This window comes from Oscarella lobularis, chromosome 9 (assembly GCF_947507565.1).
Source record: "Oscarella lobularis chromosome 9, ooOscLobu1.1, whole genome shotgun sequence".
Lineage (NCBI taxonomy): Eukaryota > Metazoa > Porifera > Homoscleromorpha > Homosclerophorida > Oscarellidae > Oscarella > Oscarella lobularis.
In genome coordinates this window covers 2,703,942-2,724,410 of record NC_089183.1, presented here as the reverse complement: position 1 = coordinate 2,724,410, position 20,469 = coordinate 2,703,942, and the positions used below count along the sequence as shown (strand labels likewise).

The 20,469-nt window shown below is 48.7% G+C and overlaps 4 protein-coding genes and 2 long non-coding RNA genes across 11 annotated transcripts; 2 read left to right on the top strand and 4 right to left on the bottom strand.

The window, feature by feature from the left end:
• Positions 1–86: 86 nt before the first annotated feature.
• LOC136191532 (follicle-stimulating hormone receptor-like) lies at positions 87–5,688 on the top strand. The gene is made up of 20 exons (XM_065979882.1): positions 87–487; positions 789–872; positions 1,017–1,088; positions 1,141–1,212; positions 1,278–1,352; positions 1,404–1,475; positions 1,526–1,597; positions 1,646–1,717; positions 1,763–1,840; positions 1,889–1,960; positions 2,019–2,168; positions 2,222–2,296; positions 2,354–2,428; positions 2,479–2,547; positions 2,605–2,676; positions 2,740–2,805; positions 2,861–2,935; positions 2,995–3,066; positions 3,133–3,204; positions 3,477–5,688. The coding sequence occupies exons 1-20, from the start codon at positions 249–251 to the stop codon at positions 5,422–5,424; spliced, it is 3,582 nt and encodes a 1,193-aa protein (XP_065835954.1). The 5' UTR covers positions 87–248; the 3' UTR covers positions 5,425–5,688.
• A 603-nt stretch (positions 5,689–6,291) lies between these two features.
• LOC136191540 (uncharacterized) lies at positions 6,292–7,275 on the bottom strand. Its single transcript, XR_010670856.1, has 2 exons — positions 6,689–7,275; positions 6,292–6,635 (listed from the first exon to the last, which is right to left on the bottom strand). It is a non-coding gene; the product is annotated as an uncharacterized lncRNA (long non-coding RNA).
• A 267-nt stretch (positions 7,276–7,542) lies between these two features.
• On the top strand, positions 7,543–9,112 carry LOC136191539 (uncharacterized). 6 transcript variants are annotated; one of them, XR_010670851.1, is made up of 8 exons: positions 7,543–7,589; positions 7,635–7,832; positions 7,887–7,947; positions 8,006–8,072; positions 8,121–8,196; positions 8,246–8,402; positions 8,461–8,766; positions 8,830–9,112. It is a non-coding gene; the product is annotated as an uncharacterized lncRNA (long non-coding RNA). The 6 variants fall into 6 exon arrangements; XR_010670854.1 differs by having other exon boundaries at positions 7,573–7,832; positions 7,887–7,957; XR_010670855.1 differs by having other exon boundaries at positions 7,575–7,832; positions 7,887–7,957; positions 8,145–8,196.
• A 1,229-nt stretch (positions 9,113–10,341) lies between these two features.
• LOC136191537 (kelch-like protein 17) lies at positions 10,342–12,052 on the bottom strand. Its single transcript, XM_065979889.1, has one exon. The coding sequence runs from the start codon at positions 11,713–11,715 to the stop codon at positions 10,363–10,365; it is 1,353 nt and encodes a 450-aa protein (XP_065835961.1). The 5' UTR covers positions 11,716–12,052; the 3' UTR covers positions 10,342–10,362.
• Positions 12,053–13,775: 1,723 nt separating this feature from the next.
• Positions 13,776–15,635, bottom strand: LOC136191534 (kelch-like protein 20). The gene is made up of 2 exons (XM_065979884.1): positions 13,987–15,635; positions 13,776–13,934 (listed from the first exon to the last, which is right to left on the bottom strand). The coding sequence occupies exons 1-2, from the start codon at positions 15,503–15,505 to the stop codon at positions 13,870–13,872; spliced, it is 1,584 nt and encodes a 527-aa protein (XP_065835956.1). The 5' UTR covers positions 15,506–15,635; the 3' UTR covers positions 13,776–13,869.
• Positions 15,636–17,134: 1,499 nt separating this feature from the next.
• Positions 17,135–18,938, bottom strand: LOC136191533 (kelch-like protein 17). Its single transcript, XM_065979883.1, has one exon. The coding sequence runs from the start codon at positions 18,932–18,934 to the stop codon at positions 17,207–17,209; it is 1,728 nt and encodes a 575-aa protein (XP_065835955.1). The 5' UTR covers positions 18,935–18,938; the 3' UTR covers positions 17,135–17,206.
• Between the last annotated feature and the right edge of the window lie 1,531 nt (positions 18,939–20,469).

Genomic DNA, 20,469 nt, shown 5'->3' with positions numbered 1-20,469 from the left:
CTGGAAGAAATTCCAGTCAAACGAATTCATTAGGAAGGCGCCGAGAGTTCATTATTGCAGGTTTATCCGGGTGCTCCCTACCGAAAGCGATTGGCTCGCTTTGCACACGTGACAGGATGTGACGACAAACGGAGCGCCTGTCCAACGCTATCCTGTCTCCTGATTGGTCGATCGCTGCTAATCGAATCATTACCGCAAACGTCCGTCTCCCGTCCCCATTACGCGAGAAGAGATCGACAGCGAGACGCATGGCCGCCGCGCTCTATCGCACGACGCCACAACGACGACAAGCGGTAGCGGCATGGTTCGTTCTCGCTGCTACGATGGCCTGTCTCGTCGACGTCGCGGAGCCGTTCTTTGTGGTTCCTCGCTCCTGTCCGGCGGCGTGTGGATGCAAACTAACAGAGGGTCATACCTATGTCACGGACTGCTCCAATGCCGGCCTCGATCGACTCCCGACGAACATTTCCGATACGACGACCGTTCTGTTAGTCTTCCCTTGCGTACAGTACGAGGGGTGGGCTCCCCGCGGACGAGCTTGCATGCGTAACGTGTGTGTGTGCTCGCATGTGTGTGTGGCACGTTCTTTTGTTCGGCTTTCGGTGACTCGCCACCGAGCCGGGTATTTGTCGCTTCAGTCAGAATTCCGGCCGGGGTTCGTTTTCGAGTCATCGCGACGCGAAAGGCGAACGATCGCCCCCACGCGAAAAGGGGACCCCCCAGTTCGCGTTCTTCTTCTTCTTCTTATCTTGCGCTTTTTTTTCTATTCGTCGATTCTCGTTCGATAGAATTCTGCGAGGAAATCAAATCGAAGAAATCGACGACAATTTCTTTCGAAATGCGAACCTTTCTCACAACATCATCATGCATCTGTAAGTTTCCTCTTCCTCGCGAGCCTTTTCGGCGCTTGTTGTCGAACGGTGGCGGGGGGGGGGGGGCCCCTTTCGGGGAAACCACCCGGAATTCCTCGCGTTCCGTCGACCCAAATCGAATTTCCGCTCGTTCGCTTCCCGCAGTGATCTTAGCGATAGTCATGTCAAACGCATCGGTTCGAAGGCCTTCGATTCGCTGACGAGCGTCAGGAGACTGTAAGTTCCTCAAAGGGGGCCTCACTCAAAAACAAAAAGTTTCTCATTGCAGACTTCTAAACAAGAACAATATCACCGACCTCCCGATCGACCTATTCAAACGAACAGCCGAGCTGAGAGTTTTGTAAGAGCTAAGCCAAAAAAACGATTTATTTTATTTATTTATTTATTTATTTGTTTCTATGGCAGGGATTTGACGAACAGCAGCATCAAAGCAGTTCGTCCTGGAACGTTTCAAAAATCTCTATCACAATTAGTATCATTGTATGTATATTTTTGCAAATAGTTTAGATTTAGAATTTATTTTCTTTTCAGGAATTTATCTTTCAATGGACTTCGTGTGTTATCCGAGGGTTCGTTTAGCAATCTATCGAAATTGCAAACTCTGTGAGTCGAATTTGCATTATTAATTTAATTATAATTTTTGTTTTTTTCAGAATTCTGTCTGGAAATAATTTGCAGAAAGTGTGGCCCGAATCGTTTCGGGGGCTCCGCTCGCTTCGATTGCTGTGAGGACCGATTAGCGTCATTTAATTATTTATTTTACGTTTCCTTAGGGATTTGTCCGAGAATCAGTTGCATACCATTTTCGACAAGGCGTTTTGGGATTTGTCGAATTTGGAGAACCTGTAAGTTAGCGTATTCGTTTATTGATTTATTATATTTCTCTTTAGGTTACTGACTCGTAATCGATTAGACGATGAGTCGTTTCTCATCAAGTCGTTTCCACGTCTTACCGTCATCAGAGAACTGTGAGAAACCGTGACTAGATAAATAGATAAATATTATTCTCCCTTCAGTGATCTCAGTATGAATCAATTGAGAATAATAACCAATCGGACGTTCGCCGCCTTTCCTTTTCTTTGGACACTGTAGAAATTCTTGTTTCCCTTTTTATTTATTTATTTATTTATTTATTTTCTGGTGCAGACGTCTCTCTGTCAATTGCATTGAACGAATCGATCCGGGAGCTTTTCAATATCAGGAATCGTTCATCGACATCCACTTGGGGTGGAATTCGAATTTGAAGATTTTGCGTCGGGACGTTTTCACGTCCAATTTACGCACGCTGCAATATCTGTAAGATTAGAAATATTTTCTTATTTATTTATTTATTTATTTATTTTATTTAGGTCTTTGAGCGAAATGGACGGTTTGGAGACGATAGAGAAAGGCGCCTTCCTATATTTAAACAGTTTGAAATATTTGTAAGAACCAATCTAATTAGAAAACACGCACACGGAAATTATTCGAGTTTCTCTAAGATACATGAAGCACTTGGGCAATCTGACTTATTGGCCCGACGATTTCTTCATCGGACTGGCCAATCTCGAAGAATTGTATATAAATCAATAAATCAATAATGAAGTAACTGGTATATATTTCTCAGTCAAATGACTAACGTTCCCTACGTGCGTAAATTGCCTCCACTTCGCGGTCAAAAGAATCTGGAAATGCTGTAAGGGTTGAGGGAAAAAAAGATCAATAATGTATTCATTATTTTTTTTTCTCATAGAAATCTCCCTATCATGGGCATCGAGGTTGTTCAGGACGACTTGTGCGCTCAGGCGCCGGCACTTAGGGAGATGTGCGCTATAATTTAATCGTTATGTATGTATGTACAAATTTAATTTTTATTGATTATATGTAGTGACATGTCCAATTGGAAGTTGAGTCGTATTCCCGATCTTTCCGGCTGTCGGAATTTGGAGCAAATGTGAGAGAGAGAAGGGAGGGGGCGGGGCATATAGTTTCGAATTTTTTTTTTGTAGTCACTTAGGTTACAATCGTCTGACTTCGGCGGGAATAGAAGGGAAAATCAATGACTTGCCTGAACTCTACGACCTGTGAGTTCTTTGAAAGAGAGAAAGGATCTCACTCCCCTACTTCACTTCTTTTTTTCAAGGGTGTTGGAATTTAATAAGATCGATAGGATCACCAACGATACGTTTCGCGGTCTTTCGGGTCTGCAACGATTGTAAGACGACGATTGCGCAATGTCTTTGGTCTCTCGGCTCAATCTCTCTTTTTCTCGTTTGTTTAGGTTTCTAAAACACAATCCAATAGCGTCGATTTCTAGTGGAGCCTTTTCCTCCTTTCACGCGCTCGACTATCTGTAAGTCAATAATAATGAATAGGATTTATTGGTTTTGATAAATAAATTAAATCGTGACTACGCGTTTCAATAATTAAATTTTGTCTGAGGATTGACTGTAAAACTATAAATCACTCATACATTAACAATTTAGTATAAATACTATTAGTTTTCACAGTTCACGTGACTACGCGTGTCAATAATAAAATTTTGTCTGAGGATTATAAATCACTCATACATTACGAATTATAATATACTATTAGGTTTCTAATAAATGATTTTTTTCGTTCTAGTGACCTAAGAAGCACGGAGTTTCCGGAACTTCCCACAGACGGTCTCCAGACCCTCGAACGCATCAAACTGACGGACAACAGCGTTCTCAAAGTCTTCCCACCGAACGACGCCTTTCCGCGCATCCACAACCTCGAACTTCACTACGCCTACCACTGCTGCCAATGGGCGCGCTACAACGAAGTCCCAACGCCCTCGCCGAGCGGCGACGGCGCCTTCATCCGACATTACACCGACGACTCCGACTACGCTTTCGCGTCGGGCGAAATGCCGTCGAACGGTCCCGATCTCTTCGACTCGCTCGCGAACAATTCCAACATCTCCTACACCAGCAGGTGGTTCAGAATTGGCGGCTCGTTTCCCTCCTACTGGCACTCAGGCGTCGGCGGCGACTCGGACTATCAGCGCTACGTGAATTGCACGCCAGCGCCCAATCCGATGACCCCGTGCAAGGATCTTCTCCCCGACTGGTGGCTACGCGGACTCGTCTGGCTCTACGTTCTCGTAACGCTCTCCGCCAACGCCGTCGTCGTCGTCGTCATCATCATGTCGCAGCCGAAAAATCTCACGCGAACGTCGCGCTTCTTCGTCTGTTTTCTCGCCATCGCCGACTTTCTTCTCGGTCTCTACTTGGCGATACTCGCGATCGTCGACGCGGCGACGGTCGGCGAGTATTCGTTGCACGCGCTCACGTGGCGCGTGAGCACCGGCTGCGAGGCGGCCGGCTTTTTCGCGATATTCGGCTCGACGCTCTCCGTTTTCACGCTGACTATCATCACAGCCGAACGGCTGATCGTCATTCGTCTATCGTCGAGCGGTCGATGGAAAATGACGATACGCAAGGCGGCGATATGCATGCTCATCGGCGTCCTGTTCTCGCTCATCGTCGCCATTCTTCCGCTCGTCGGCGTGAGTTCGTATACGCGCGTCGGCGTGTGCTTACCGTTTGCCGTCGACAACGCGGCGAGTCTCGCCTACGTGACGTTTCTGCTCGTCTTTCCCATGCTCGCGCTCATACTCATCGGCGTCGCGTACTTCTGCATCTATAGACGCTATACGCGCACGCAGAGCGTCATGAATCCCGGCGAGAAGCGTCTCGCCTTTCGGATGGCCCTTCTCGTCACGTTCAATTGCATCTGCTGGGTGCCCGTCTCCGTCATCGGGCTTCTCACGCTCTACGGTCCCGATTCGATTTTTGCCGCGTCGTTCGAGTCCGAATCGGGAAAGATATCCCTATTCGTCGCGAAAATTCTCGTCGTGATTTTCTTTCCGTTCAACGCCGTCGTCGATCCGTTTTTCTACGCCATATCGACGCCGCACTTTCGTCGCGATTTGAAACACTGGGTGAAGAAGCTTCGCACGCGAATACAAATGCTTCACATCAGTCGCGCGGGCGGTGGCACCATTTCGTCGCTACGACGACCGTCGCTCAGTTCCGGTCCTCGCGTCGTCGGCGCTCCGCCAACCAATCGCGATGCCGTCATTCCCATGGCGCAACGGAACGGTCGTCACCATGGCAACGTATTAAAATCGCAACGCTCGTCGCGACCGCCGCCCCCGACGTCGCCTATCGATTCGTCGAATTTTCAAAAGGCGTTGGCGTTTCGACGCTACTCGGCTCGACGACCGAGTTGCGTTACCAACGCGACGTTCATCGGAACGAATAGCGTCAATTCGTCGCCGAGCGATCCGGAAGCGAATGTCTCGTCGTCATCCGGGTCCTACACGGGGCGTGGTCACCTGGCGGCGGCGACGACGGCGGCTGTGAGCGACAATTCGAGTACGGGCACGTTCAATCACGTGTACGGCGTGACGCTCGTCGACATGCATCAGCATCAGCATCAGCATCATCAGCATAGCGATGCCACGCCCACGCCGCCGGCGACGCGCGCGACCGTCGTACGATTCAGTCAGCCGGATCAGTTTATGTTGCGGGAGACGTCGGTTTGAAATCCGGGCGGTCGCGCGCGCGCACCCAAGTTTAATGATGATAATTCAGTAATTTCGTTGTAAGTGTATTTTTATGGGCGTTCAAATATTGGTGTGGTAGATTTGCTAGGCCTCATTGCTAGGGGGGTATCGAGGAGGGAGAGGTGTCTTTAGGTTGAGGCATTTACGATTTAATTTTTTTGGACGTGACGTTCTACAAAGTAGTTGCAGTCCAGAACGTTGTATAATTGGTGGTTTATAAAATTAAAATTGATACAATTTGCAGAGTCTTTTTTTCTCTTAGAATCGCAAGTTCCTTCCCGCCAAGAGAATAATCTGGGTTCGACCAGAGCCCGTCTCTTTCGAGACAGATGGTCTCGATTCCTTTGTGTGATGTTGAGTCTAAAATATTTATTGTTTTTTGCTCCGAATATGCGAGCGTGTGGGAAGCGCTTCAAGGTTATTAGTTTCCGAATACTCACATAGTAATTAGACAGGGGCTCCCCCACATCAACCCTTTTATGGAAAGCGTCAATTGCGCATGCTAGTATCTCTTTCAGAAGCACGGCGTGCAACGTCCGCTTTGTCTCGACGGCGTGGCTCGTTCCTAGCCTTCTGCGCAATTCTCTTCGTCGATTGGGAGTCTCGGACGACTGCAGTTGCAAGGTAAAGTGAAGCCGAACGCATTAGACCTCTCTACGCTTAAACGAGAGCTCGCGAAAGCGAATGGAGGGCTCTCTTGTCTTTCTTCGCTCTCTTCCGGCTTTCTTTTGGAGAAAAGAGGCACTTCGTCGCTGTTAATCCGGGTTTGGAGACACCGACGCGGAACGATAAAATCGAACACCCATCGCGTTTGCTTCGCGATACAGCGCTGACGAGCCATTACCATGGAGTCTTACAACAGTTTTATTTGATACAAAAAAGAAAAAGCGCTGCATGCGCTCGATCGCTCGCAAACTCCTTCCAATCGTTCCTTCTTCGATTTGATTGTTTCGTCTTCGTTTTCTTGAGCCTTCTCGTCCATATTTCCACCTAAAAAACATCCCGTCGTTCCGTCGTCGATTTCTTGAGCTCTTTCGTTCACGTTTCCGCCGAAAAAAGAAGAAGATTCGTCTCTGCATTCCACCTTCGTTTTCTTGATCCTTCTCGTCGTAGTTTCACCTAAAAAACAAGAAGATTTGTCTCTGTCGTTCCGTCTTCGATTTCTCGAGCTCTCTCCTTCACGCTTCCACCTAGAAAAAAAAAGAAAAAAAATTAGTATCTGTCAAAAAATCGTTGTACGTACCTTTTTGCTGCGTCCGTATTCGCGCTATCCAGGCTACACCGCGCGGAGGTTCGGACGCTTCGTAGCCCAAGGCAGCCACCGCAAAAGCAATGGCCACCCGTTCCAAAAAGTGTCGGGCGAGCCACGACGTCATCAGCCACCCCACCGGTACCCGCCTGGATGAGAGACGGCCCCTAATACCGTAGTCCCCCGGCGCGGTGGTACCAAAAAACCCTTCGGTATATGTTCCTGAGAAGAACCGGGGCTACTGGAAGTGGAGAGCGGTCGACCACCGTTTGTAGGAGTCGACAGTAAAGACAGTGCATGCCGGAATCGAAGTCTCCTGGGTCGGATTATCTTTGGTCTAATCGCACTGTCGGGTGAGAAAAGTGCCGGCAACCAGGCCATGGTTGAACACCCCCTCTGGGCCGTACTCACTCGAGCCTAGCGTGAGTCGTGCCCATTAGCGACAATAAGACCGCAGTAATCGCGAATCCCAGTGCGTAGACCGAGGCCGAAGCCCCCCATCGCCCTGCCTACAGGCTCCGGCACGGCATTATACCGTGGGCCACGCTGAGTCAACTATCCAGACTTGCCTTTTGCCAAATCTCCCGGGTCGATCCGTCAAGGACGAGACGCAGATTGCTCCGCATCCCATCCACCCTCTGCCGCGACTGAAGGAAATTGGGGGCGCGTGTTCCTTATATACTAAGACCCCGCCCATCGCTCTGATTGGCTTGCTGGTTTCCGCTCTTCGTGCTCATTGGCTCTTTAGAAAGAAGGTGTCAAACGGCAAACCGGTTTCGATTCCGGTCTGATGAAATATTGCATAACGATTTCGGTTAGAGGCGACATATATCGCACCTGCATCGAGCAAGATGGCGGAGAAAACGTGGCCGCGACGAAACGAAAACGCTGTTAGGTACGTCTTCTCATTGTTTTTCGCCCCTCATTTCGTCGCACGAAGATACGGGCGTACGATTCACGTGATATCGAACGATCGACGAAAACGAAGTTCGTTTCGGAGGCCATTCGCGACCGAATTCGAGCGAAAAGCGGCGATAAATACGAAGAGGAGTAGGAACGCAATTCGTCATTCGCTCGGAAAAACGAAGGAGAACGTCGAACAGCTTACCTAGCGCCTCAAACGAACTTTCCGAGCTAAGTAAGGCCTAAAACGCTATTTTTTCTGTAAGGCGAATTCAGTTTCGAAGTCTAGAAGCGCTCGAACGTCTCGGTTCGGAGGAAAAGGCAGTCTTTTCGAAACGAGAGCGAAATTGGTATGGAAACGTGTGTTGGAATTTATTATTACGAAATGGAGTAACTTTTGCATTTTAGACGAGTCGATTTCAGTCCGACGCAACACTTCGAAAATTTTCGGCTCAAAAGAATTTCTAATTAACAAGTAAGAAATCCTAGTACTGTATAGAGTCTCTTTTTCACGAATCAGTAGACTTTCTCTCGGTTTCTCTTGAAGGTCAATTTTCTGTGTTGTGGATGGAAATAAAGCTTTCGAATGAGTTCTCGCAGTAAGCGTTTCATTGCTGTCCTTTACCTACTATAAAATATTTAATCCAGGATTCTCGTGTGAAATTAACCTAGAGAACAAAAGCAATTGCCAAGTCAAAGTGGACAAAGGAGGTCGTTGGGCTGAGAGTCACTTCGTCGCTCTTCTCGCTCTTCGGATCAGCGTAGCAGCAGAGGAACGTCTGCGTAAAGTAAAAGTGGGGCATGGGTGAGTAGGAGTATTGCACTTTCAGCCAGAATTATAATCTTGATACACGTGACGTCAGGGTTCTGCCCCACAAGTTTAGACGTTCGAATGTTCAACTCATACTAGTCAAAATGTTCAGCATGCAGAATCCTTCATTGACCGAAATCGGGCCATTCTTTTTGGAGATAGTATGAGAGGAAATTGGCAATCACTCGCGTTGAATTTACATAATGAAGTAATTGTAAATTATTAATGACCACTAATTGATTGTGATAGAGCTGGACAACCATTGATTTTGATCCGTGCAATTTGTCGATTTGTCTTTGGGGATTCGTGTCCTTCAACGAAAATTCACTCAATTGGAGAGAGAAGTGAAGTGCTCAAGGTAATAAATTTGATTATTATAGTTCACGGTTTTTTTTCAAAAATTGAACTATACTGTATATAGCTCACGGTCTTTTACTAAAAGACATCACCTAATTTTTTTTTCAACCGCCGCTGGAGGATGTGACGTCAATTGAAGGAACAATGAACAATATATAATTGCTTGCACGCATTTTGCATGGTATCTACTTAGGTTAGAGGCTTTTGATCTCCAGGATATGGAGACAAAAGCACGCGCACTAGCACGCTTAGAAGGGCCGCGGTGTAGTGTCGTGCACGTGAGACCCGCGGAAGCCATGTCAAAATTTTTATTGAAAATATAAATTAATAAAAATATCTCTTCGTTCTATTGTCTCTTGCTCCCCTCCCCTCCCCAGGTGTGCCTCACCCGCTCTATAGAAAGAGCAGGCAAGGCACGGGACTGAGACTGCAGTCCCCACAGTAATGTGTGCCTGCTAAAAAAGCAGGCACATTTTCTGTAGGCGTCACTCTCCTGCAGAGACTGCCAATACAAATAGCAGCCTCCATTCGAAGATATACGCCATTTGGGCAGTTTTGGCTCGTGCCCAGGAGACGGCTGGCCTTTTAGACGTTAAAGCCTCATACCAAGAAGGAGGCATACAGGCAGTTTATAAGACAATGCAACTATTGAGGAAGTTACAATGTCTCCGTCATGCCGAGGACGTTGGGACCGCAGTGCAGTCAACCTCTTCGTCAACTTCTTGAGAAAACCTCAAAAAAGAAAAGAAAAGATGGTATTATTATTTATTTTTTGGAACGAGTACCCTTGCTTACGGTTTACTTCCGGTAACGCGATGTAAAAAATTAGACAAAATTTAGCGTTTTAAATCGATTTGATGCGGCGAGATCAAACCGACTACCCATTCCCGTAGTTTTATAGCAAAAGATTAGAAAACGGAGAGGTGAGCCAAATGGCTAAAAAACCGTGTGCTATAGTTCACGTTTTCTCTAAACTGATCCCATCGCGAATCGACTTTCTAGTGGTCTCGAATGATATTTTAGCATTTTCGGAGGCACTTCGCGCTCTCAGATATCTTCTAACTAGCGAAATAAGGCGAAAACGGCGATAGACGTTTCGGGGCGGGGCGGAGAGCTGTGCGACTCTTTTCGGCTCGTTTTTGATCGCGAATCGCAGCAGGACTTACAGATTTGACCAGGAGCTGCTGTTTTCGACGCGATGCGAGACTCCGTTGTTGACGTTTCGACGAAAAAATGCCCGAAACAGCGCTTCACGGAACTTCGCGACAGCTAAAGCGGATCGATAAGGTTACACGGTGCATCTAAACTCAGAAAAGTGCGCCGTACCTTCGATTTGGAGACGCTTTCGATGCGAACGTGGCCGAAAACAAAGACGGGCTTCGAAGCACGTGACACCTAAAAAGATCAATAATGAGCCAATAGGCATAAATCGAAAACAACCACGCGTGAAAAAGTGGCTTAGTACCTTGAAGAAAAAAGAACGATATTGGGCTCTTGAGGGGCAAACGATGGAAGGAGATTCGTTCTGCCTTGCGATCGGTTGCCCGCACGTACTATGGTAACAATAACGCAATAATTCGCATGCCCCATGTCTACATTAAACGCCAACGTTCAATACCAGGCTCCTGTCTACAACAGCGCACTCAAACATGTCGGGAAAATTTGAAGAAGGCCAAGCTCTCACGTCCCACTTTTTCGCTCGTCCGTCATACAGAGCCAACTCCGGCTCGTGGACCTTCGATTTCCTACCCAGAAGAAACAGTCTTTTGCGATCAGGATCTCCAGCAAGTCCCGAACAGCGCTGCAGCGAACACAGGTTGTTGTCAAGGGAGAAATGCTCATGGCGACCGTCGAAGAAAACCTCCAGAGAGCCCAGACTTCCAGCAGTGGGAAAAATGTAGAGGCGGTTACCGATCGAGGCGTAGCAGACCCAAGGCGGGCAAATTGACTTGATGTAATCATTGGGACGAAAATCGAGCCAACGATTCTCCGACGGATCATACGTCATGTGCCCGAATTTCCCACTGGACCTCTCGCGCCCAATCGCGAAAATCTTACCGGCAAGCGAAGACACAAAAAAGCCGTTTCTAAGACGACGTTCGCCGCCGGGAAACGCGACGGGCGTCCACGTTCCCGTCGTCGAATCGAACACTTCGCACGTCGCTTCGTCGCGAGCGAGACTCATGCCGTAGATGCGATTAGCGTAACAAACTATTTCGTGTCGACTCCGCGGCGTCGACATGGACGCCACGTCGTCGATCCAACGCCGTCGTTCGGGATCGTATCGTTCGACGACGGCGAGACGAGTCGACTTGTATTCGTCTGCGACTTCAAAGTCGATGGCGCGACCGCCGAGAGCGTACGTCACGCCGAACGACGTCGCGATTCGCGGTTCGCATCGTTGCACTTCTAGGGACGGAAACGACGTCCACGTGTCGCTGTAGGCGTCGTACGTTTGAGCTCCGCTATCGAAGTCGTATTTATTCGTGTCTTTGTTATATTTCCGGCTTTCGACGGCGACGAGAAGAACGCCTTCGCATCCCACTCGACGTTGGCATGACGACGACGAGTCTTTGTAGTCGAGATTCGAAAGAATGTCGAGGGACGACGTCTCGTTTGAATAATCGATTAGCGGTAGACGAATGGCTTTTGTTGCGAGATTTTCGACGTGATGTCGACGTGACGTTTCGTCGTGTTTGATCCACTGGTGAAGAATGCCAAGGACGTCGTTTTCGACTCGCACGCCGAGTTCGTCGTGACTCAAAAGCCGGGTCACGTGGTCGACGGAGAGAAGACGGAAGTCGTCGGTGTCGACTAATTTCATTATGTTCACAGCGGAAATTCGATCGCAAAGTCGACGCAATGTCGAGTCGTCGTATTGATGAGCAAATATGGCGTAACTTAGACAATTCGACGAATTGACGTGAAGTTTGATCCAGTCGCTGCACATCTGCAGAAGACGATCGAACTGTAGATAGTGAGCCCCTTCGTAAAGGCATTGGACGTCGTGGAGAGACGCAGGACATTCGATTTTTCCCTTGTAAGCGTACTCGATTAGATCCTTCAGAACGGCGTCTTCGATGTTGCTGATGGTGATTTCGGGCTTTCAGAAACTTTCCTTCGAACATCGCACGGAAGTAGGGGCTCGCGGAGGCGAGCATTATTCGGTGCGCTGGATGTCGTTTGCCTTCTTTGCCGACGATGAGGACATCGCATAGGTAATTTGACAGTCGAAAGGAGTCGTATTGCTCTCGTGCAAAGGATGAGTAGCTTTCCGCTTCGAATGAGATCGTTTCTTCCATTTTCGTTCCGGGTTCGAGCGAGTCTAGTCACCCGTATAATCTCTCCGGTTTATAATTATGTCAGACGAAACCGGTTCAGTACCCTCTATTTTTGGTCGATCAACCACAGCCATGGTTAGCCAGATTTCAAAATTAATTAAGAATCATGACAAACTCCGCTGTGGGTGGATATTTAATACGATGACGTCATTAGCAGCGTGTATAAGTAATTGATCATACCGTGACCAGATTAGGGCATCACTTCTATGAAACCCCAACCCAAACGTCGCTTTGAATCTTCGTGACGAATTTGTGCGTGAAGGTTCCTGCCCTTGTAGGCTCTCTAGAGACTCTGGGGAGACGGGTTGCTGACCTAATTCATAGATGCCTAATTGTTCTCATGCTTGCCGACGTCAGTACATAGCGGCGCCAAGCCAACCGCAAACGTATTCAAAATTAGAACGACGAAGTGATGGGTTTCACTTGATCCTACGTGTGAAAGCAAGCAAGTAGGCCCGGCCATCTCCATGGGAAACGACATTCCTATATCACTTACGTACGTCTTCCTTCTAAATCATGCATGATGCTCTACTTTGATGGCATTCGGGCTTCGGAGATCCACAATTGAGAAAAGTGCGTCCTCCGATTGAGTCGCCGTTTCATTCAAACTTGGTAGTAGTCCTCGCAAGGGTCTCTTCGTGTCCAAGAACACGTACAAAAAGGAACGTTACACGAATTCAATCTGTCACTTATCAGAATTCAATTAATGTAAGGCAATGGAGCCGACCAATTGGCGCCAAGCGAATTAGCCGCATAATGTGCATGCTTCTCTCGTCGCGAGTACGTGCGCCGCTATATACTCCTAGCGCTTAGCGTGCAAACAGCCAGTCGCGCGCCCGATCCCACCATGACAAAGATAGCAGAGCGTCTTTCTGTCGCTCTTCGCTTCGTACAACTTCACCGCCGTTCGCATCACCTCGTACCAGTACGAGTGTCGCAGCGAAGGCGACCAATGCGTTCCGCCTCCGAAAAATGCGACAGAGCCCAGCGCGGAAAGCTGCTGCGAAGGTCTCGCCTGCACGGACGTGGGCGACAATGAAAATCGGTGCACGAGCATCAGCGAAGGATGCTGGTCCAAAGGGGCTACGTGCTTCTGCTGGCCGGACTATTCTTGCGATTCGTGCTGCAATAGCAACGTTTGTCGCGGAGCTCCCGTAGGCACTTGTGGCTGATTGGGCATGCTGCGACAAAAAGGCAAAAAGGAGCCACGCCCACGCAGAGCTCGGAGAGACGCTTTCTCTGGATGTTATTATTATATGTGTCGCGTGTTCTTGGTGTTGTTTTCGTGTGTTTGAGCTTCGCTTTGTTTGTCGTTCGTCGAATAATCGGCATGTGGAATAAATTCGCAAAACAAAGACGCCTAAGACGGGCTTCGTAGCACGTGACACCTAAAAAGATCAATGAGCCAATAGGGCATAAATCGAAACAACTCTAGCACTGAAATATTATTTTACCAAAAAACTCTTCCATAACTTCAACTTAAACGATACCTTGCAGAAAGAATGATTTTGTGCTTTTAATGGTGCCGCGGCTCTTGAGGAGCGAAGGATGGCCAAGATAGAAGAAGATTCGTTCGCCTCGTGCGTCGTGCGATCGGTTGCCCGTATGCAGTAGGAGGATAATCACGTTTCCCTTGAAAAACAATAACACAATTATTCGCATGCTCCATGTCTACATTAATTAAACGCCAACGTTCAGTACCAGGCTCCTGTCTACAACAGCGCACTCAAAGGTGTCGTGAAAAATTGAAGAAGGCCAAGCTCTCACGTCCCACTTTTTCGCTCGTCCGTCATACAGAGCCAACTCCGGCTCGTGCGCCTTCGATTCCCTACCCAGAAAAAACAGTCTTTTGCGATCAGGATCTCCAGCAAGGCCATTACCGCGCTGCAGCGAACACGCATGAAACGGGTTGTCGCCAATGAAACTCTCACTGCGACCGTCGAAAACATCCTCCACACTTCTAGTGGTAAAAATGTAGAGGCGGTCATCGATCGAGCCGTAGTGGATCGAAGACGAGCCAATTGACTTGATGTAAATGTTGGGACGAAAATCGAGCCAACGATTCTCCGACGGATCATATGGCATATGCCCGAATGTCCCACTGGACCTCTCGCGCCCAATCGCGAAAATCTTACCGGCAAGCGAAGACAAAAAATAGCCGCTTCTAAAACGACGTTCGCCGCCGCCGGGAGACGCGACGGGCGTCCACGTTCCCGTCGTCGAATCGAACACTTCGCACGTCGCTTCGTCGCGAGCGAGACTCATGCCGTAGATGCGATCAGCGCAACAAACTATTTCGTCTCGACTCCGCGGCGTCGACATGGACGCCACGTCGTCGATCCAACGCCGTCGTTCGGGATCGTATCGTTCGACGACGGCGAGACGAGACGACTTGTACTCGGCTGCGACTTCGAAGTCGATGGCGCGACCGCCGAGAGCGTACGTCACGCCGAACGACGTCGCGATTCGCGGTTCGCATCGTTGCACTTCTAGGGACGGAAACGACGTCCACGTGTCGCTGTAAGCGTCGTACGTTTGAGCTCTGCTATCGAAGTCGTATTTATTCGTGTCTTCGTTGTATATCCGGCTTCCGATGGCGACGAGAAGAACGCCTTCGCATCCCACTCGACGTTGGCATGACGACGACGACGACGACGACGACGACGAGTCGAGATTCGAAAGAATGTCGAGGGACGACGTCTCGTTTGAATAATCGATTAGCGGTAGACGAATGACTTTTGTTGCGAGATTTTCCGCGTGATGTCGACGAGACGTTTCGTCGTGTTTGATCCACTGGTGAAGAATTCCAACGACGTCGTTTTCGTCTCGCACGCCGAGTTCGTCGTGACTCAAAAGCCGGGTCACGTGGTCGACGGAGAGAAGACGGAAGTCGTCGGTGTCGACTAATTTCATTATGTTCACAGCGGAAATTCGATCGCAAAGTCGACGTAATGTCGAGTCGTCGTATTGATGAGCAAATGTGGCGTAACTTAGACAATTCGACGAATCGACGTGATGTTTGATCCAGTCGCTGCACATCTGCAGAAGACGATCGAACTGTAGATAGTGAGCCCCTTCGTAAAGGCATTGGACGTCGTGGAGAGTCGCACGACATTCAATTTTTCCCCTGTAAGCGTACTCGATTAGATGCTTCAGAACGGCGTCGTCGATGTTGCTAATGGTGATTTCGGGCTTTTGACTCTCTAGAAAGTTTCCGTCGAACATCGCACGAAAGTAGGGGCTCGCGGCGGCGAGCATTATTCGGTGCGCTGGATGTCGTTCGCCTTCTTTGCCGACGATGATGACGTCGCATAGGTAGTTTGACAGTCGAAAGGAGTCGCATTGCTCTCGTGCAAAGGATGAGTAGCCTTCCGCTTCGAATGAGATCGTTTCTTCCATTTTCGACGTTCCGGGTTCGAGCCCTGAGCTGCAGAAGGAATGATTTTGTGCTTGTAATGGTGCCGCGGCTCTTGAGCCTATAGGGGTGAAGGATGGCCAAGATAGAAGGAGATTCGTTCGCCTTGTACGTCGCGACTGCTTGCGATCGGTTGCCCGTATGCAGAACAGTGTAGGCCAAGAAGAAAACGCCGTACTTACGCGTAGATCGATTTCCCAATCAGAGCAAAAATATGTTACAAATTCCAATCGCGGAGATGTCTCATAGCGCGTACGTACGTATTTGATCGAATCCTAGCTCTTACGTACCGACAACTCGAGGAAGCTATAAAGACGACATGCAGCCCCCCGGCTATTGTCACCTGTGGTGGTTAGTGATATAGATGACATGTGGTTAGTAATATTATGCATTGTAAATAACTTTTTTTGTATTACTTTACAAATCGCATGTCATCATCCTGTGCGTATGCTTGGATTGACGTTATGAAAGTGTGTTTTATGCTCCGAGGAGCTCCGAGGTACTATAGAACATCCTACTTTATTATATAAAGTACAGTGTAGGGCAGCCAGGGCAGAGTTCAAAGCGAGAGTGAATAGACTTATAGCTCTTACGTACCGACAACTCGAGGAAGCTATATAGCTAGACGCCATGCAGCAATTTGTCGCCTGTGGTTAGTAATATAGACAACATGCTTTCGTCATCTATGGTTAGTAATATAGACTTACTGCATGATGCAGCTACTTTCGTCACCTGTGGTTAATAACTTTTGCGTAACGCTACACCTTGAGATACCATATCGGTGCACTGTGGCTTTTGGAAGTGACGTTATTATTCTGATTTTTTTATCGTGGGTGGGTCGAGTGTGCCGTTATATATTCTTGGCTCTTTACGTGCAACAGACAGTTTCGCGCGCCGAGATCAAGAGATGAAGATTGCAGTTATTCTAAGCGTTTTTCTCTCTCTTCTCTTCATACAACTTCACTCGCATTCAAATCAGCTCGTTCTTTTACGAGTGCCGCAGTGAAGGAGAACTATGCCTTCCGAACAATGGAACAGAGATAAGCCCACAGAACTGCTGCGAAGGCCATGTCTGCGCAAACGTGAGCAACTCCAAAGGTCGGTGTACGAAAGTCCAAGAAAAGTGCTGGCCGCTCGGTACTACTTGCGTGTGTTGGCCGTACGACAGTTGCAGTTCATGCTGCCGTCACGAATGCACCGGGTCTCCGATTTCCACTTGTACCTGATTGGAGACAGTCTAAGGCAAAGGAGAGCTCCGATGGGCAATTTTCATGTGCGTTTTGCTATTAAATGATGTATTGTTTGTGTGTGAGTGTTCTTAATGTTTGAGCAGCCGTTCGGCGAATAATCGGCACGTCAAATAAATTCGCTTCCTGCATTCTATTTATTTTACCGAGGCTTCTTTTTACTATATAGCCGAATCAGCTCCTACTTGGCGCCGTCTCTCGGTTTCTAAAAAACTTACTGGGGGCGTTACTGTACTGTAACTTAGCTGTTGAGTTGGCCTTGTTACTTGCCCAGCTTGCATGTTGGCAGGCTGGTACCTTGAAGAAAAAAGAATGATATTAGGCTCTTGAGGGGCGAACGATGGAAGGAGATTCGTTCTGCCTGCGATCGGTTGCCCGCCTGTACTACGGTAACCTTGAAAAACAATAACGCAATAATTCGCATGCCCCATGTCTACATTAAACGCCAACGTTCAATACCAGGCTCCTGTCTACAACAGCGCACTCAAAGGTGTCGCGAAAATTCGAAGAAGGCCAAGCTCTCACGTCCCACTTTTCCGCTCGTCCGTCATACAGAGCCAACACCGGCTCGTCGTCCTTCCAGTTCCTACCCAGAAAAAACAGTCTTTCGCGATCAGGATCGCCTGCAAGTCCATAACCGCGTCGTAGCGACAACATATGAAACAGGTTGTCGCCAACGGAGAAACGCTCACTGTGACCGTCGAAAAAAAACCCTAGACGTCCAGTGGGAAAAATGTAGAGGCGGTCGCCGATCGAGGCGTAGCAGATCGAAGACGTAACAATTGACTCGACGTCATTCTCGGGACGAAAATCGAGCCAACGATTCTCCGACGGATCGTACGTCATATGCCCGAATTTCCCACTGGACCTCTCGCGCCCAATCGCGAAAATCTTATCGGTGAGCGAAGACAGAATATAGCCGGTGCGAAGACGTTCGCCGGGAGACGCAACGGACGTCCACGTTCCCGTCGTCGGATCGAACACTTCGCACGTCGCTTCGTCCACGTCACTGAGACTCATACCATAGATGCAATTAGCGCAACAAACTATTTCGTCTCGACTTCTCGGCGTCGACATGGACGCCACGTCGTCGATCCAACGCCGTCGTTCGGGATCGTATCGTTCGACGACGGCCAGACGAGTCGACTCGAAATCGTCTTCGCCTTCGAAGTTGATCGTGCGACCGCCGAGAGCGTACGCCACGCCGAACGACGTCGCGATTCGCGGTTCGCATCGTCGCACTTGTAGCGACGGAAATGACGTCCACGTGTCGTCGTAAGCGTCGTACGTTCGAGCTCTGTTATCGAATTCGTATTCATCCGCGTTTTCGTTATATATCCGGCTTCCGCCGGCGACGAGAAGAACGCCTTCGCATCCCACTCGACGTTGGCATGACGACGACGACGACGACGACGACGACGACGAGTCTTCATAGTCGAGATTCGAAAGAATGTCAATGGACGACGTCTCGTTTGAATAATCGATTAGCGGTAGACGAATGACTTTCGTTGCGAGATTTTCGACGTGATGTCGACGTGACGTTTCGTCGTGTTTGATCCACTGGTGAAGAATGCCAAGGACGTCGTTTTCGACTCGCACGCCGAGTTCGTCGTGACTCAAAAGCCGGGCCACGTGGTCGACGGAGAGAAGACGAAAGTCGTCGGTGTCGACTAATTTCATTATGTTCACAGCGGAAATTCGATCGCAAAGTCGACGCAAAGTCGAGTCGTCGTATTGATGAGCAAATATGGCGTAACTTAGACAATTCGACGAATTGACGTGAAGTTTGATCCAGTCGCTGCACATCTGCAGAAGACGATCGAACTGTAAATAGTGAGCCCCTTCGTAAAGGCATTGGACGTCGTGGAGAGTCGCAGGACATTCGATTTTTCCCTTGTAAGCGTACTCGATTAGATGCTTCAGAACGGCGTCGTCGATGTTGCTAATGGTGATTTCGGACTTTTGACTCTCTAGAAACTTTCCTTCGAACATCGAACGAAAGTAGGGGCTCGCGGAAGCGAGCATTATTCGGTGCGCTGGATATCGTTCGCCTTCTTTGCCGACGATGAGGACGTCGCATAGGTAATTTGACAGTCGAAAGGAGTCGTATTGCTCTCGTGCAAAGGATGAGTAGCTTTTCGCTTCGAATGAGATCGTTTCTTCCATTTTTCGTCGAAGCGACGTTCCGGGTTCGAGCGAGTATAGTCACCCGTATAATCGCTCCGGTTTGTGTCGCCGGATAATTATGTCAGACGAAACCGGTTCAGTACTTGCTATTTTTGGTCGATCAACCACAGCCATGGTTAGCAAGGTTTCAAAATTAAGAATCATGACACAAACTCCGCTGTGGGCGGATAATCAATACAATGACGTCATTAGCAGCGTGTACAGCCTCGCATAGAAGTAAGTGAGGGTTGCTGCCCTTGTACGCTCTCTAGAGACTCTGGGGGGACGGGTCGCCAAGCCAACCGCAAACGTATTCAAAATTAGAACGACGAAGTGATGAGTTTCACTACGTGCGAAAGCAAGTAGGTCCGGCCATCTCCATGGGAAACGACATTCTTATATCACTTACGTAGGTCTCCCTTCTAAATCATGCATGATGCTCTACTTTTATGGCATTCGGACTTCAGAGATCCACTTATACTTTGAACAATTGAGAAAAGTGCGTCCTCCGATTGCGTCGCCGTTTCATTCAAACGTCGTCATAGTCTGTCTCTTACTGGAATTCAATTAAGGTAAGGCAATGGAGTACCTGAGCAATGCCACCCAATTGGCGCCAAGCGAATTAATACCAGTACGAGTGCCGCAGCGAAGGCGACCAATGCGTTCCGCCTCCGAAAAATGCGACAGAGCCGAGCGCGGAAAGCTGCTGCGAAGGTCTCGCCTGCACGGACGTGGGCGACAATGAAAATCGGTGCACGAGCATCAGCGAAGGATGCTGGTCCACGGGGACTACGTGCGTCTGCTGGCCTGTCTATTCTTGCGGTTCGTGCTGCAATAGCAACGTTTGTCACGGAGCTCCCGTAGGCACTTGTGGCTGATTGGGCACGCTGCGACAAAAAAAGGCAAAAAGGAGCCACGCCCACGCAGAGCTCCGAGACGCTTTCTCTGGATGTTATTATTATATGTGTCGCGCGCTCTTGGTGTTGTTTTCGTGTGTTTGAGCTTCGCTTTGCTTGCCGTTCGGCGAATAATAGGCGTGTGGAATAAATTCGCTCTATGCATTCGAGTCGCGCTGCACGTGTCCGCGCGATATGTGCACGTGCCTTGGGCTCTTTGCTCTGGCTCTGTACGTCGAATGAGCTGTTTGAACGCTCTGCTGGACGCATTTCCGTCGAACGGAAGACTATTCTGGGCTGCGATATAACGGGTCAGATTGAGGTACGCCAACGCCTATACCTACGTGCCTTGTAGAAAGAAAACGCTAATCTATGTTGCTGCAAGACGAAGGATGGCTTAGCGAGACGGAGATGCTCCAGCACAGAGAAAGTTGCAGCCAAAGGAAATCCCGGATGATCGGTTTACTTCACCGTGACAAATAAATGTTGTATTTAGAAACCGATAACACTACTTTAGGATTGCTACTAAAATTAATTAAGATCATTCAGCCTACTATACTATAACGTGTCTACCATGCTTACTTCGTCATCTCAAGAGAGATTTCAGTTGGGGGATAGCATAAGAGCATAACGATAAGC